The following is a 16,761-nucleotide window of genomic DNA, read 5'->3' as shown; positions in this document are numbered from 1 at the left end:
CTGAGAGGTGAGGATGACTAAGTGCCCATACATTAACTAGATTACCTGTGAGGTGAGGATGACTGAGTGCCCATACATTAACTAGATTACCTGAGAGGTGAGGATGACTAAGTGCCCATACATTAACTAGATTACCTGTGAGGTGAGGATGACTGAACACCCATACATTAACTAGATTACCTGTGAGAGGTGAGGATGACTGACCACCCATATATTAACTAGATTACCTGTGAGGTGAGGATGACTGAGTGCCCATACATTAACTAGATTACCTGAGAGGTGAGGATGACTAAGTGCCCATACATTAACTAGATTACCTGTGAGGTGAGGATGACTGAACACCCATACATTAACTAGATTACCTGTGAGAGGTGAGGATGACTGACCACCCATACATTAACTAGATTACCTGTGAGGTGAGGATGACTGAGTGCCCATACATTAACTAGATTACCTGTGAGGTGAGGATGACTGACCACCCATACATTAACTAGATTACCTGTGAGAGGTGAGGATGACTGAGTGCCCATACATTAACTAGATTACCTGTGAGGTGAGGATGACTGAGTGCCCATACATTAACTAGATTACCTGTGAGGTGAGGATGACTGAGTGCCCATACATTAACTAGATTACCTGTGAGGTGAGGATGACTGAGCGCCCATACATTAACTAGATTACCTGTGTGAGGTGAGGATGACTGAGTGCCCATACATTAACTAGATTACCTGTGAGAGGTGAGGATGACTGAGCGCCCATCTTTAATGATGTTCTTGATACAGTTCCATAAGAATCTTCGTGCCCTAGGGTCCATTCCTGTGGTGGGCTCATCCTTTAAAAGACATATGAACATGTATATTTACAATTAACAAGTCCATTTTCCTATTTTCTTTGCAAAGTGAAGAATAAAAGTAAATTTGAATTAAAACAGGAATGAACAAATACTAAGCACACAAAAAATAATATATTTTTTCTGTATGAATTCAAAGAAGTACAAAAATGACTGTATTAATAATAGATTAAAAATATACTGTTATGTATTATTTTTTGGTATGGGAGAGTATAGAGATGAAACATCATAGGATCAGCCAATGGTCCTCTTTCTTGCTAGCTGTTCTTCAAGAATTTCTTTTCATTATTATTTGATGTTTTCTTGTTTACAAAAAAATAAGTATTCCATTGCTGTTATTTCCTCTGACTAACCAGGAAAATGATCTGTGGATTTCCAATCAGGGATATGGCAGTGGAGAGCTTCCTTTTGTTTCCACCCGAGTAACTTCCAGACAGTTTATCAGCATAAATTCGCAGTTCTAGTTTTCTTATGGCCCATTCCGATACCTATAAAACATTATCATGATGTGACACAATGCAGGTCGACACACAGAGCTAAATGCACAGCATCTAGATTATTTTCATTCATTCACATCAGTTTTTGCTTTAAAGAGACGAAAATAATTCGGTGACCTTCACTCACCCTTTTGATATCCTTCTCCTGCACTCCTCTCAGTCTTGCGTAAAATCGAAGGATCTCTCTTCCTGTCAGCAGGGGGTCAAATGCATCAAACTGGGGACAATATCCAATGTCTCTGCGAACCTGTACCATATCCGACAGGATGCTGAATGATAACACACACAGATAACAGTACTATCAAAAGGAAGTCGATATTATGAAGACATGACTGTTTGAAGAGAAGTCTGAGTGAAACATCTCCTGAAGGACATACTTACACTGTATGAGACATGCTTACACTGTATGTGATAGACTTACACTGTATGTGATAGACTTACACTGTATGTGACAGACTTACACTGTATGTGATAGACTTACATGGTATGTGACATACTTACACTGTATGTGACAGACTTACACTGTATGTGACAGACTTACACTGTATGAGACATGCTTACACTGTATGTGACAGACTTACACTGTATGTGACAGACTTACACTGTATGTGATAGACTTACACTGTATGTGACAGACTTACACTGTATGAGACATGCTTACACTGTATGTGACAGACTTACATGGTATGTGACATACTTACACTCTATGTGACAGACTTACACTATGAGACATGCTTACACTGTATGTGACAGACTTACACTGTATGTGACAGACTTACATGGTATGTGACAGACTTACACTGTATGGGACATGCTTACACTGTATGTGACAGACTTACACTGTATGTGACAGACTTACACTGTATGGGACATGCTTACACTGTATGTGACAGACTTACACTGTATGTGACAGACTTACACTGTATGTGACAGACTTACACTGTATGTGACATGCTTACACTGTATGTGAGACTTACACTGTATGTGACAGACTTACACTGTATGTGAGACTTACACTGTATGTGACAGACTTACACTGTATGTGACAGACTTACACTGTATGTGAGACTTACACTATATGTGACATGCTTACACTGTATGCGAGACTTACACTATATGTGACATACTTACACTGTATGTGACAGACTTACACTGTATGTGACAGACTTACACTATATGTGATAGACTTACACTGTCTGTGACATGCTTACACTGTCTGTGACATGCTTACATGGTATGTGACAGACTTACACTGTATGTGACAGACTTACACTGTCTGTGACATGCTTACACTGTCTGTGACATGCTTACATGGTATGTGACAGACTTACACTGTATGTGACAGACTTACACTGTATGTGATAGACTTACACTGTATGTGACAGACTTACACTGTATGTGATAGACTTACACTGTATGTGATACTTACACTATATGTGACATGCTTACACTGTATGTGACAGACTTACACTGTATGTGACAGACTTACACTGTATGTGACAGACTTACACTGTATGTGACATGCTTACACTCTATGTGACAGACTTACACTGTATGCGAGACTTACACTATATGTGACATACTTACACTGTATGTGACAGACTTACACTGTATGTGACATGCTTACACTGTATGTGACAGACTTACACTGTATGTGACAGACTTACACTGTATGTGACAGACTTACACTGTATGTGACAGACTTACACTGTATGTGAGACTTACACTGTATGGGACATGCTTACACTGTATGTGACAGACTTACACTGTATGTGACATGCTTACACTGTATGTGACAGACTTACACTGTATGTGACATGCTTACACTGTATGGGACATGCTTACACTGTCTGTGACATGCTTACACTCTATGTGACAGACTTACACTGTATGTGACATACTTACACTGTATGTGACAGACTTACACTGTATGTGAGACTTACACTATATGTGAAATGCTTACACTGTATGTGAGACTTACACTATATGTGACATACTTACACTGTATGTGATAGACTTACACTGTATGTGACATGCTTACACTCTATGTGACAGACTTACACGGTATGTGACATGCTTACACTGTATGTGACAGACTTACACTGTATGTGACAGACTTACACTGTATGTGAGACTTACACTGTATGTGACAGACTTACACTGTATGTGACAGACTTGCACTGTATGTGACAGACTTACACTGTATGTGACAGACTTACACGGTATGTGACAGACTTACACTGTCTGTGACAGACTTACACTGTATGTGACAGACTTACACTGTATGTGAGACTTACACTGTATGTGACAGACTTACACTGTATGTGACAGACTTGCACTGTATGTGACAGACTTACACTGTATGTGACAGACTTACACGGTATGTGACAGACTTACACTGTCTGTGACAGACTTACACGGTATGTGACAGACTTACACTGTATGTGAGACTTACACGGTATGTGACATGCTTACACTGTATGTGACAGACTTACACGGTATGTGACAGACTTACACGGTATGTGACAGACTTACACTGTATGTGACAGACTTACACTGTATGTGACAGACTTACACTGTATGTGACAGACTTACACTGTATGTGACAGACTTACACTGTATGTGACATACCTGTTGTTGTTGAGGAAGGCGTTTCCTTCTGTTACAAAGATATCCCCTGTAAGCATCTTAAATGTAGTTGTCTTCCCAGCTCCATTCACTCCCAGTAAACCAAAGCACTGCCCCTTAGGGACCCCCACACATAGCCTGTCCACTGCTGTGTTCCGCCCCTTCTTACCAAACAAACGATACACCTGGAATGAAATAGAGACTTTGTGGTGTAAATTCCTGCCTGTTTTAGCTCTTTGCCAAATAACATCTTTACAGCCCATAATTCCCCATCACTGATCCTTATAGTCCCCACCACAGTCTTTCCTTATCCTTGTAACTCCCTCTTCACATAATCTCTCCACGCCGATACTTGTAACCCCCTCTTCACATAATCTCTCTACACTGATCCTTCTAACCCCCTCTTCACATAATCTCTCCACACTGATCCTTGTAACCCCCTCTTCACATTATCTCTCCACATCAATCCTTGTAACCCCCTCTTCACATTATCTCCCCACACCGATCCTTGTAACCCCCTCTTCACATAATCTCTCCACGCCGATCCTTGTAACCCCCTCCACAGTCTCTTCTCACTGACTCCTGTCATCCCTCCAAACATCCCCATTTGACTACTCCCATCACCAACCCATTCCAACAAAAGTTGGTAGAAGATTATGTATTTTACTAGGAAGTGTGAATCTATTTACCCTATCCCCTGTGGTTCAAGAGATACATGTATAACCCAAGCTAAGAGTTTGGAAAAGTAGGTCAAAGTCCAAATTCACTAGGTCAAATGTCTTGTTATCAAATGTTTGGCCTGATCATGAGGAATATGTGAAATATCACAGCCTAATCCCCCTTGGTTCAAAAGATATAGCCAAGGTTAAAGTCTTTCCGTTAAAGTATGATGCTGACACCGGGGTTGTGACAATTGCTCCCCGGATATTTGTCCTGGTAAGATAAAAAGTCCTGTACCTTAGTGAGGTTCTGCAGTCTAAGGATGTCATCTTTTCCCTCTCCTGAGAGAATCCTCTTCCTCTCAGCTGCCACGTCCTCATCTTCATCATCCAGAGGTGTGTGGGTAGGTTTCGGGGACCAGAAACACATCCTAAGATAAAATATGAGTGTTGAGAATCATGCACCTACCTCTTTTTTAAATCAAACAAACTGCTCTGTAGAAAATCAAACCTTACCCTCGTTTTATAAAGAAGTTGTATTCAATCAGTAAGTTAAGAGTGAAAAACAGAATGCCAATGCAAAACATGGTCAGCAGGTTTCGTCCGACTTGCTCAAATTCAAATGGATCGGTGTATATTTCTTCCCCTATAAAGAGAAAATATTAGCATTGATTTTCAAAACTTTATTGAACGGATCACACTATTTCATAAGACATTGTAAATATCAATAGTTCACTGCACATGTAGATTCCATATCAATTGAAAACAATTGCCAGCAATTTGTAGTATTCCTAAATTTTGCTTTTATTACTATTATATTCACTTAATCGTCACTAATTCATCTGTATGGATTGAAATTCTCATTTAAAATTCATACAATTTGACAGATAACTGTGTCAAGGAAAAAAAAATAATAAATTACATGTTCTCTACATACTATTAATACATTAGCAAAACATAATTTTCACCACAAGCAGTTCAACCTTACAGATCCAACAAGTTATTTATGGGAATCTTTTTTTAACATCAAGATACGGTAAACCAACATATTATACACCTCATTTTTTATCCGCGAACGGCCACTAGAAAACTAGTCTACAACAATCAATTCCTCAATGCAGTCATATTCTATTTGTTCCTCAAGCATGTTTTACTGACATTCAAAATCTTAAATCTGCTTCAAATTTACAAAGCCACTGTGAGTATCTCTTATGTATTCACTTGATTTCTGATTCCTCTGTGGCAACCCAGCTAGAAGTTAGCCATTCTTGAAATATCCTCAAAAGTAATATTTGTTTCAAATGTTCCATAACTAGAAATTGTTTTTATAAAAAAACAAATGTCTCCCCAGCTCCCAAAATTGAAAGTGCTCCAAATGAAACCTCCTCCCCTTAATGTACTGCATGGTATGGAGGAGAAAGCATTAGCAGGAACATAGCCATTATGAACTCCGATAAGCCATATAGGAGAAGTGTTCACAAACTATTTTACACCCACTACCCCTCATATCCACAATTTGATCCTTCTGTCCCTGCAATATGCATATCTGCAAATGGCATTGAAGTATTGTACAAAATTTCAAGTCTATCGGATAAGCCATATAGGAGGAGAAGAGTTCATAAGCTATTTTAACATCCTTCACCCCTCTTAGATCCACTATAACTTTTAGGAAAATAATTGGATCCTCTTGTCCCAAAAACTTACACAACTACAAATGGCAATGAAGCATTGTACAAAGTCTATCCGATAAGCCATATAGGAGGAGAAGCGTTCACAAGATTTTGTGACAGACAGACGGATGGATGGAGACGGATGGACAGAAAGTACAAAAACAATATGTATGCCCCTGAAAGAGGGGAGACATAATAATAATAATTCAACCTATACAGGTCTAACAGGAATTTAAAGTGAAAATCACAATGAGAGGATGGAAAGGTTTCTCTCATCTACTAAGGCCACACCAATTTGTAAAATAGTTCTTCGGATTTTCAAACAAAAAAAGTGAGGCGAGAGGGCGAAATTATTTTACAAATATCATTTTTAATTTTGGAGATAAAAATTATGAGGCGAGCGAATACAAGAAATATAAATATTTTCAATTGAATTAAGTGTGATTTTAAAAAGCGGGCGCCTAAAAATAAAGATCTAAAATCATCAGATATCATTTGTTTACCACATAAACTTAATATTTTTCAAGTTTGTTGATATAGTTTATAATAAATAAGAAGTATTTCAGGTTTCAAAGACTTTTTTTCTTTATACCTAATACATGTATTTTGCATTTTGAAGCATTTTATTTAAGTTTCATTTCTACAAACTTTCGATTCAGAGATATGCATATTGCTAGGGACACATCCAGTTTTGACATTCAATGCAAATGCAATATCCATTGCATCGCTTTGAGCATTTTCTTGAATTTTGATATGACATCATCAAACCTTTTGTGAATTTGTCGTTAACTGTCGGTCCGGTTTAAAATAGTCATCGATCAGTACCCCTTGCTTGTTGTAAGAGGCGAATAAATGGGGCGGTCCTTCAGATAGGACTGCAAAAACTAAGATCCTTGTCACAGTAAGTTTGGCACGATAAAGATCCCTCAGTGCCATAAGCGCTGAGCATAGGCCTAAATTTTGCAGCCCTTCACCGGCAATGGTAACGTCTTCATGTGAGTGAAATATTCTCAAGAGAGACTTCAGTCAATATATAGGCTAATCAAACAATCAATCATATGCTAGCAATGTTCTCTAAATAGTGGCATCGAATAGCGCTTCAAAGGTTTCAGTTCGATTCCAGCATAAGGAACAACTTCCAATCCAGTGTTATGAAGTATCGTACATATTAAGATAGACATCATGAATAACTTAACCGTATTACACTGTTAGGAAATTTCTCGAGAGCCCGCGCTTCTGTCATTTGTCAGCATATACATCAAGGTTATTTGTGCGCTTGTTGTAAAAACTAGAAAAAATATTTACGGATATTTTTGAACATGCGGGCGGATATTATTTTTTGATAATATTATAATTTGGATTTGTTACAAATAGAAGCGGCGAATCGACGAACTAGATTACAAATTGGCATGGCCTAAGAGATGGTTTGCTCTGTGATGCTAGTAGGTTAGAAAAGAATTCGTGAACTTGCTAGTAGGTTAGAAAAGAATTCGGAAAATTTCACATGTCTATCTTGTAACTTTTATCTTACTATATATAAGTATTTTATTTATCTGGAACTACGCCCAAGTATTTTATTTACATTCCAATTAGTCACCTTTGCATACAAGTTATTGTTAGATTAAAATTCATGGGGAACTTGGTGGATTGTCTAGACTTAACACTCAGGTGAGTTGTATTTTGTGTAAACACATTGTATAAATTGTGTATTCCATTACCGTTTGTAATTTTGTGTAAACACATTGTATAAATTGTGTATTCCGTTACCATTTGTAATTTTGTGTATACACATTGTATAAATTGTGTATTCCGTTACCGTTTGTAATTTTGTGTATACACATTGTATAAATTGTGTATTCCGTTACCGTTTGTAATTTTGTGTATACACATTGTATAAATTGTGTATTCCGTTACCGTTTGTAATTTTGTGTATGCACATTGTATAAATTGTGTATTCCGTTACCGTTTGTAATTTTGTGTATACACATTGTATAAATTGTGTATTCCGTTACCGTTTGTAATTTTGTGTATACACATTGTATACATTGTGTATTCTGTTACGGTTTGATATTCTTGGGATAAGGTTACCCATGAAATTCACAAAAATTGAGCCTCCAGGAAATCTAATGATTCCACCATACTTTATCTCACAGAGAAAAATCAACAACAGGCCCACAATGACAAATGTCATTGCTCTCATGGATTTCGTAGATAGTTCTTGTTCGCAATTAAAAAATTGGTTCACAGCGACCTTGTGAATCTGCAGAAACACAGCCAATACGCCGGTTTCGAGATAAGTCAGAGTTATTTCCCTTTGGAGAACTCTCGTACTTAGTAAGGTGCAAAACAACTTGTTTACACGCAGGAGTGGGACATATATTCATCACTGCATTAAGTGAATCTGCTCAGTAAGTTTATCATACGCAGTTTCATCACCTAATTTCAACTAGTACACAAACTAAGTAAATGATAAGTATTCAAGAAGTAATTAAATACTTGGAATTCTTATTAAATCACGTTATTTTGTTGCTCCTACCAATCATATCCAGGACATTGTTTGAAAATATGGCATTGAGTTTATGTTTCTACTTTAGTAAAACATTTCTTTGGATGGTATTTTATATTTCCTACATCAAGTATTTAAAAAGAAGCCGGTCATTATAAATTTTATCATCTTTCTCGTTGACTGTAGTACCACTCTGTCCCACCTAAGCATTCAAAGTTCCACTAAATGCACCTCCTACATAGGAGAGCTCTAATCTCGAAACTGGTGTATTAGATGCTTTGTCTACATACCCAGGAGAGCAGCAGTATCGGTGACCCTCTGATTGTAGGCCATGTCCATCAGTCCCCTCCCCAAACCATACTGGGGCAGCAGAAGAAACACACGCTTCAGGATATCGTTAATGTTTTTCAGCTCCTGACAAACAGGCAAAGTTAAACACTTGTACATGAAGTCATTTCTTGGCATAATTTTTTTGAGCCATAGCAATGTTTTTTTTTTTTGGTTTTTTTTTTTACATGCATGGAGAGAGAGAGAGAGAGAGAGAGAGAGAGAGAGAGAGAGAGAGAGAGAGAGAGATAGATAGAGAGGATACCTCATCATCAGCCTGCAGGAACTCAATGACATAAGTGGCCAGAGTGGCAGTGGTGCCCAGGAAGACATTAACAGACTGTAGAACCACCATGGAGGTGCTGGGAATACTGAACAGGCGGGAGAATGGATACATCAATGGAATCATGGCCCACCTACATGTAGACACATTATCAATGTTATACAGTTACTCCTAGCATCACCCACCTCTCCTACACACATTATCAATGTTATACAACAGTTACTCCTAGCATCACCCATCTCTCCTACATATACACACATTATCAATGTCATACAATTACTCCTAGCATCACCCATCTCTCCTACATATACACACATTATCAATGTTATACAATTACTCCTAGCATCACCCATCTCTCCTACATGTAGACACATTATCAATGTTATACAATTACTCCTAGCATCACCCATCTCTCCTACATATACACACATTATCAATGTTATACAATTACTCCTAGCATCACCCATCTCTCCTACATATACACACATTATCAATGTTATACAATTACTCCTAGCATCACCCATCTCTCCTACATATACACACATTATCAATGTTATACAGTTACTCCTAGCATCACCCACCTCTCCTACATATACACACATTATCAATGTTATACAATTACTCCTAGCATCACCCATCTCTCCTACATATACACACATTATCAATATCATACAGTTACTCCTAGCATCACCCACCTCTCCTACACACATTATCAATGTTATACAACAGTTACTCCTAGCATCACCCATCTCTCCTACATATACACACATTATCAATGTTATACAGTTACTCCTAGCATCACCCACCTCTCCTACATATACACACATTATCAATGTTATACAACAGTTACTCCTAGCATCACCCACCTCTCCTACATATACACACATTATCAATGTTATACAGTTACTCCTAGCATCACCCACCTCTCCTACATATACACACATTATCAATGTTATACAACAGTTACTCCTAGCATCACCCACCTCTCCTACACATACACACATTATCAATGTTATACAGTTACTCCTAGCATCACCCACCTCTCCTACATATACACACATTATCAATGTTATACAGTTACTCCTAGCATCACCCACCTCTCCTACACACATTATCAATGTTATACAACAGTTACTCCTAGCATCACCCATCTCTCCTACACACATTATCAATGTTATACAGTTACTCCTAGCATCACCCATCTCTCCTACATATACACACATTATCAATGTTATACAACAGTTACTCCTAGCATCACCCACCTCTCCTACATATACACACATTATCAATGTTATACAATTACTCCTAGCATCACCCACCTCTCCTACATATACACACATTATCAATGTTATACAATTACTCCTAGCATCACCCACCTCTCCTACATATACACACATTATCAATGTTATACAATTACTCCTAGCATCACCCATCTCTCCTACATATACACACATTATCAATGTTATACAGTTACTCCTAGCATCACCCACCTCTCCTACACACATTATCAATGTTATACAACAGTTACTCCTAGCATCACCCATCTCTCCTACACACATTATCAATGTTATACAGTTACTCCTAGCATCACCCATCTCTCCTACACATACACACATTATCAATGTTATACAATTACTCCTAGCATCACCCATCTCTCCTACATATACACACATTATCAATGTTATACAGTTACTCCTAGCATCACCCACCTCTCCTACACACATTATCAATGTTATACAGTTACTCCTAGCATCACCCATCTCTCCTACACATACACACATTATCAATGTTATACAATTACTCCTAGCATCACCCATCTCTCCTACACATACACACATTATCAATGTTATACAATTACTCCTAGCATCACCCATCTCTCCTACACATACACACATTATCAATGTTATACAATTACTCCTAGCATCACCCATCTCTCCTACACACATTATCAATGTTATACAATTACTCCTAGCATCACCCATCTCTCCTACACATACACACATTATCAATGTTATACAATTACTCCTAGACAGCGCCCATCTCTCCTACACACATTATCAATGTTATACAATTACTCCTAGCATCACCCATCTCTCCTACATATACACACATTATCAATGTTATACAACAGTTACTCCTAGCATCACCCACCTCTCCTACATATACACACATTATCAATGTTATACAACAGTTACTCCTAGCATCACCCATCTCTCCTACATATACACACATTATCAATGTTATACAATTACTCCTAGCATCACCCATCTCTCCTACACATACACACATTATCAATGTTATACAGTTACTCCTAGCATCACCCATCTCTCCTACACATACACACATTATCAATGTTATACAGTTACTCCTAGCATCACCCATCTCTCCTACATATACACACATTATCAATGTTATACAATTACTCCTAGCATCACCCACCTCTCCTACACACATTATCAATGTTATACAACAGTTACTCCTAGCATCACCCATCTCTCCTACACACATTATCAATGTTATACAGTTACTCCTAGCATCACCCATCTCTCCTACATATACACACATTATCAATGTCATACAATTACTCCTAGCATCACCCACCTCTCCTACATATACACACATTATCAATGTTATACAATTACTCCTAGCATCACCCACCTCTCCTACACATACACACATTATCAATGTTATACAATTACTCCTAGCATCACCCACCTCTCCTACACACATTATCAATGTTATACAATTACTCCTAGCATCACCCATCTCTCCTACATATACACACATTATCAATGTTATACAATTACTCCTAGCATCACCCATCTCTCCTACACATACACACATTATCAATGTTATACAATTACTCCTAGCATCACCCATCTCTCCTACACATACACACATTATCAACATTATACAGTTACTTCTAGCATCACCCATCTCTCCTACATATACACACATTATCAATGTTATACAGTTACTCCTAGCATCACCCATCTCTCCTACATATACACACATTATCAATGTTATACAACAGTTACTCCTAGCATCACCCACCTCTCCTACATATACACACATTATCAATGTTATACAGTTACTCCTAGCATCACCCATCTCTCCTACATATACACACATTATCAATGTTATACAGTTACTCCTAGCATCACCCATCTCTCCTACATATACACACATTATCAATGTTATACAACAGTTACTCCTAGCATCACCCACCTCTCCTACATATACACACATTATCAATGTTATACAGTTACTCCTAGCATCACCCACCTCTCCTACATATACACACATTATCAATGTTATACAGTTACTCCTAGCATCACCCATCTCTCCTACACATACACACATTATCAATGTTATACAGTTACTCCTAGCATCACCCACCTCTCCTACACACATTATCAATGTTATACAACAGTTACTCCTAGCATCACCCATCTCTCCTACATATACACACATTATCAATATCATACAGTTACTCCTAGCATCACCCATCTCTCCTACACATCTCCTATTAAAACAATAAAACTTTCTTTGTTTTTAAGTGAAATAAAATCATTTGATGATACACCACTGTGATAGTACTCACCCGTACAGAAACATTAACAACACTAAACATGGCCAGTCACTGTGATAGTACTCACCCGTACAGAAACATTAACAACGCTAAACATGGCCAGTCACTGTAATAGTACTCACCCGTACAGAAACATTAACAACACTAAACATGGCCAGTTGTTTGGCCCCACGTAGGACTGGTTGTCAAAGGCCACAAATATTATAATGCATATCAAGCAGGGCATCAGGTAGTTGATCTACAAGTGAGTGTTCAAATTCATAAGTCAAAGAAACCTGGAACATAAAATCTGATTTCTCATTGTAAAATCATTCATTTTCCTGATGGTCATTTGTTGTCGTGAGATAATAATACAACAATGAATCGAAAACCAACATGAACAAAAGAAATATAACTACATATACCTGTAAAGTGTACAACAAAGAATAATTGTCAACATTTTACTTACAGCAAGAAAAATCTGACCCCACAAAAATAAATAATTTCATATCAATTCTCATTCACCGATGGGAATCCCATTTAAAACAATTATTATCAACAACAAAACCACCAATGTTATGAGCATTTACTGTCTGTATATTACACGATGACAAATACACGAGACACTAGGGTTTTTCTCGATATTTTTTAAATGTAATCAAAAGTTAAGTGTCCCATATTCATACCACATATAACTTCACAAGAATAGAAAATAAAACTTTCAGATACACAACAAAAATTTTCCACCATTCAATATTATAATAAAGAGAGCAAAACTCCTTTTCTTAAAAAAAAAACCAAACAACCCAACAACATGACAGTCTACATTGATCTTACCATGTCCCACAGGAAGTTGGACAGCCAGTAAATGATAGGATTGACTCCACTGACGAACTGCAGATGTTTGGAATTGGAAGCTCTCTCTTCAATGAGGACCATGGTAAAACTCGCCGGCACAAAGGACATGGCAAATATAACACAAATAGCTATCACAACGTCTAAGGCAGCCTGGTACCTGTGTAGACCCCAGAGAAAAAGAAGTTTACACTTTTGGAAAATGGATGAAAATTTTTCAGAATCCTGTAATGAACTGACACATAAACCTAACAATTGCTTGACTACAAATGCAGATGTTTGTTTAACTTTCCCCGTTTTATATCACTTTGCTTGTCGTGATGAGCACCATTAACTGGTTACACACAATTTACATGTAAACTTTAACACAGACACGACAAATTCTTTAAAATCCATGTTGCCAGTTATTCAGTTGAATGGGCACTGGCAATTTTAACAAAAACTTACAGAAGCTTCTCGGTGAGCTGAGCTTTGGTGAGCTCCATGGGGTGATTGACGGTGGTGATTCCGTAACGAGTGGGGTCAAGTGAGGGGTCAAGGTTACTCCGCAGAATAAGGTTATTCATGGCACTCATGTAGGCCACCACTGCAAACCAGCCTTTGTTGTTGTACCACACCTACAGGCGATGACAAGAACAATATATATACTGAAGCAAAGAAAACTCTACAGACCCATTCTATGGGATTAAAGTACAAACAAAATACACGAGTCAAAATACAGTACAACAGGTCATGTTGGTGTGCTGGAAATGTGGGCTTCTTTGGCGGATGAGGAAAATTCGCCAAAAATGAAAGTGTAAAAATTTCGATTCATTTACATGTATATGATAAACTTGTGGAATTAAATTGAGCTGAAAAATAGAGTACCAAAATTTCATAGTAAAGTACTTTAATGAGAAAAATTAATATTCTTGATGCTAAAAATACCCAAAATATGGTTTTGAATACGATCATGTATTCACTGAAGAACAAAACATTTTTCCTTAAAGTATTCAATGTATAACGATCATATTTCATAGCTAGAAAATGGATGGTGGAATTTTTGTAATCATGGTATCAATTTAAAGGGTTTATCCCATAAAAATATTCCATCATAGGGATTTTCAAAATTTTGATTACTGCTTATATATTTTACCTAGAATTTTACATTGAAGTTTATGGGAAGAGCATGTTTTATTAAAATATTTTAAAGAAATTATATTTTTATACATGTCAAATCTCTTGGTAAAATGTTACATACACATTCTCTTTATGAAAATATGAAATAAAATTAATCATTTACCACACATAATTTTTAGAAAAAGTAGATTTTTTTTAATACCAAGGACAGACAACTCTTCGAAAAAGTTGCTAGAGCAAAAAAAGTCAGCATCTAATCATTTACCAGTCATGTAAATTCAATCTACTTCACTTTCATCATTATTTAACAATAAACATTTATGTTGATTCAATTCATTCAAAATTGTTCATTATCCCTTTGTTAAACCATATTAGCTATTAAAAATAACCTTACTATTTATTCTAATTTCAGAACAGCAGATAGATTAGAGAACAAAACATTCCTGATGCTGGAAGTTTGACTGCAATGACTTGCCCATCACATGGGGTAAAACATACCTTGTTAACTCTCTGAGTTGCTAATCCCTCTAGTGTTTGTGTCAGAACACTTTCATTGAGTGACGTCACCGAAGTTCCATTGTTCAGCACTGTAAACAATTCATCTAAGACTATCCTCAGTTCTGTAGCATTAAATGCTGCCAAGGGATCCTCATCTCCAAAGGAGAAGCCTCCAAATCTGTACAATTTTAATAAACTTCTTTGTCAATTTCATCACGTAATAGCTACAAAAGCATGTGCAGGCATTTCCAAAACCTACATGTACAGTGTCCATCTAAATAAATATTGATTGTGGTTCCATATTTCTTTCACTGTTATTGTGAATGTGCTAGATTATAAAACAAGTGATTAAAAAAAACGACTTTTTTTTCCTTGCTCAAAAAGTTCATAGAGAACATTGAGTAGCCAGCTTTCGACTTAATCATGCATAAAAGAGACTGTATTTCTTAAAAATTCCAAGAAATTTGATACCCATGAATTCTGACAAAACCACACAATTGATAAGAATTTACAATGGTAGATACACTTGTAATTCTACACAAAACCCTTCCTGCCACACAATGAAATCCTAATGCAGTGCAACAAACACCAGCCTGTATACAACAAGCATGAAACACCTTGATGCACATTTCATTTGCTGTTAACAATTACATTGGTGTCATATTCCTTCTCCACTCACCTCCGCCGCTGATATCTCTTTATGGTTTTGACGAGCCAATCGCTAATGTTTCTTCCCGTCATGTTGTATAAGTAGTCGGAGGAAGGTAACAGTTTTTGGGGGGGATCCGGACCACCTGCACCTGTCACAGAAACAATAAAAATAGCTTAAAGCTGCTCACAAATGCACAGTATGCTTCTGTATGAATCAATTATATCCCATACAAATGAATGCTGTGTCTTATAGGTTCATCAAATACGATCACAGAAGAATGTAAAAGAGTCAAGTGTAAGAAAACTGGATGCTATGAAATAGTGATTTTGATTCTAGACAAATGTAAGAAAATATGACTTCTAGTATTCATTTTTACCTGCGGGACATTTTTGGAAACCTGTATCACAGGAACAGCTGGGGGAGTCGATGGTGGTGTTGGCATAGATAGGATGAAAGTTCACCCAATTAGAGTTCTCTCCTGTACACGGGTAATCACTGAAAAAGATGGTGACTCTGTTTATACACCAATGTTCCACACAGATCACATCAAAGGTTGCTCACTGAGGTAAGTTCAGAAGATGTGAACTGTCGCTGCTTTTTAAAGTCAGCACTAATGTCACTACAAGATGCTTGCTTAATATTAAGG

The 16,761-nt window shown here is 37.2% G+C and overlaps 1 protein-coding gene across 6 annotated transcripts in view; it reads right to left on the bottom strand.

Annotated features, from left to right (window-relative positions):
* LOC125668577 (phospholipid-transporting ATPase ABCA1-like) overlaps positions 1-16,761 on the bottom strand; it is a 70,978-nt gene that overhangs the window by 6,787 nt on the left and 47,430 nt on the right. For all 6 annotated transcript variants that reach the window (XM_056164289.1, XM_056164288.1, XM_056164292.1 and 3 more), the window contains 14 exons: positions 16,492-16,610; positions 16,143-16,263; positions 15,464-15,641; positions 14,294-14,463; positions 13,829-14,006; positions 13,135-13,250; positions 9,403-9,553; positions 9,101-9,224; positions 5,151-5,280; positions 4,933-5,065; positions 3,979-4,160; positions 1,475-1,616; positions 1,204-1,338; positions 729-832 (listed from right to left, as the gene is read on the bottom strand). In XM_056164289.1, the coding sequence (XP_056020264.1) occupies positions 729-832; positions 1,204-1,338; positions 1,475-1,616; positions 3,979-4,160; positions 4,933-5,065; positions 5,151-5,280; positions 9,101-9,224; positions 9,403-9,553; positions 13,135-13,250; positions 13,829-14,006; positions 14,294-14,463; positions 15,464-15,641; positions 16,143-16,263; positions 16,492-16,610 (1,983 nt within the window). The remainder of the gene's footprint in view (positions 1-728; positions 833-1,203; positions 1,339-1,474; positions 1,617-3,978; positions 4,161-4,932; positions 5,066-5,150; positions 5,281-9,100; positions 9,225-9,402; positions 9,554-13,134; positions 13,251-13,828; positions 14,007-14,293; positions 14,464-15,463; positions 15,642-16,142; positions 16,264-16,491; positions 16,611-16,761) is intronic.

This window comes from Ostrea edulis, chromosome 4 (assembly GCF_947568905.1).
Source record: "Ostrea edulis chromosome 4, xbOstEdul1.1, whole genome shotgun sequence".
Classification (NCBI taxonomy): domain Eukaryota; kingdom Metazoa; phylum Mollusca; class Bivalvia; order Ostreida; family Ostreidae; genus Ostrea; species Ostrea edulis.
The sequence above is the reverse complement of the archived record's forward strand: the minus strand, read 5'-3'. Positions and strand labels throughout refer to the sequence as shown.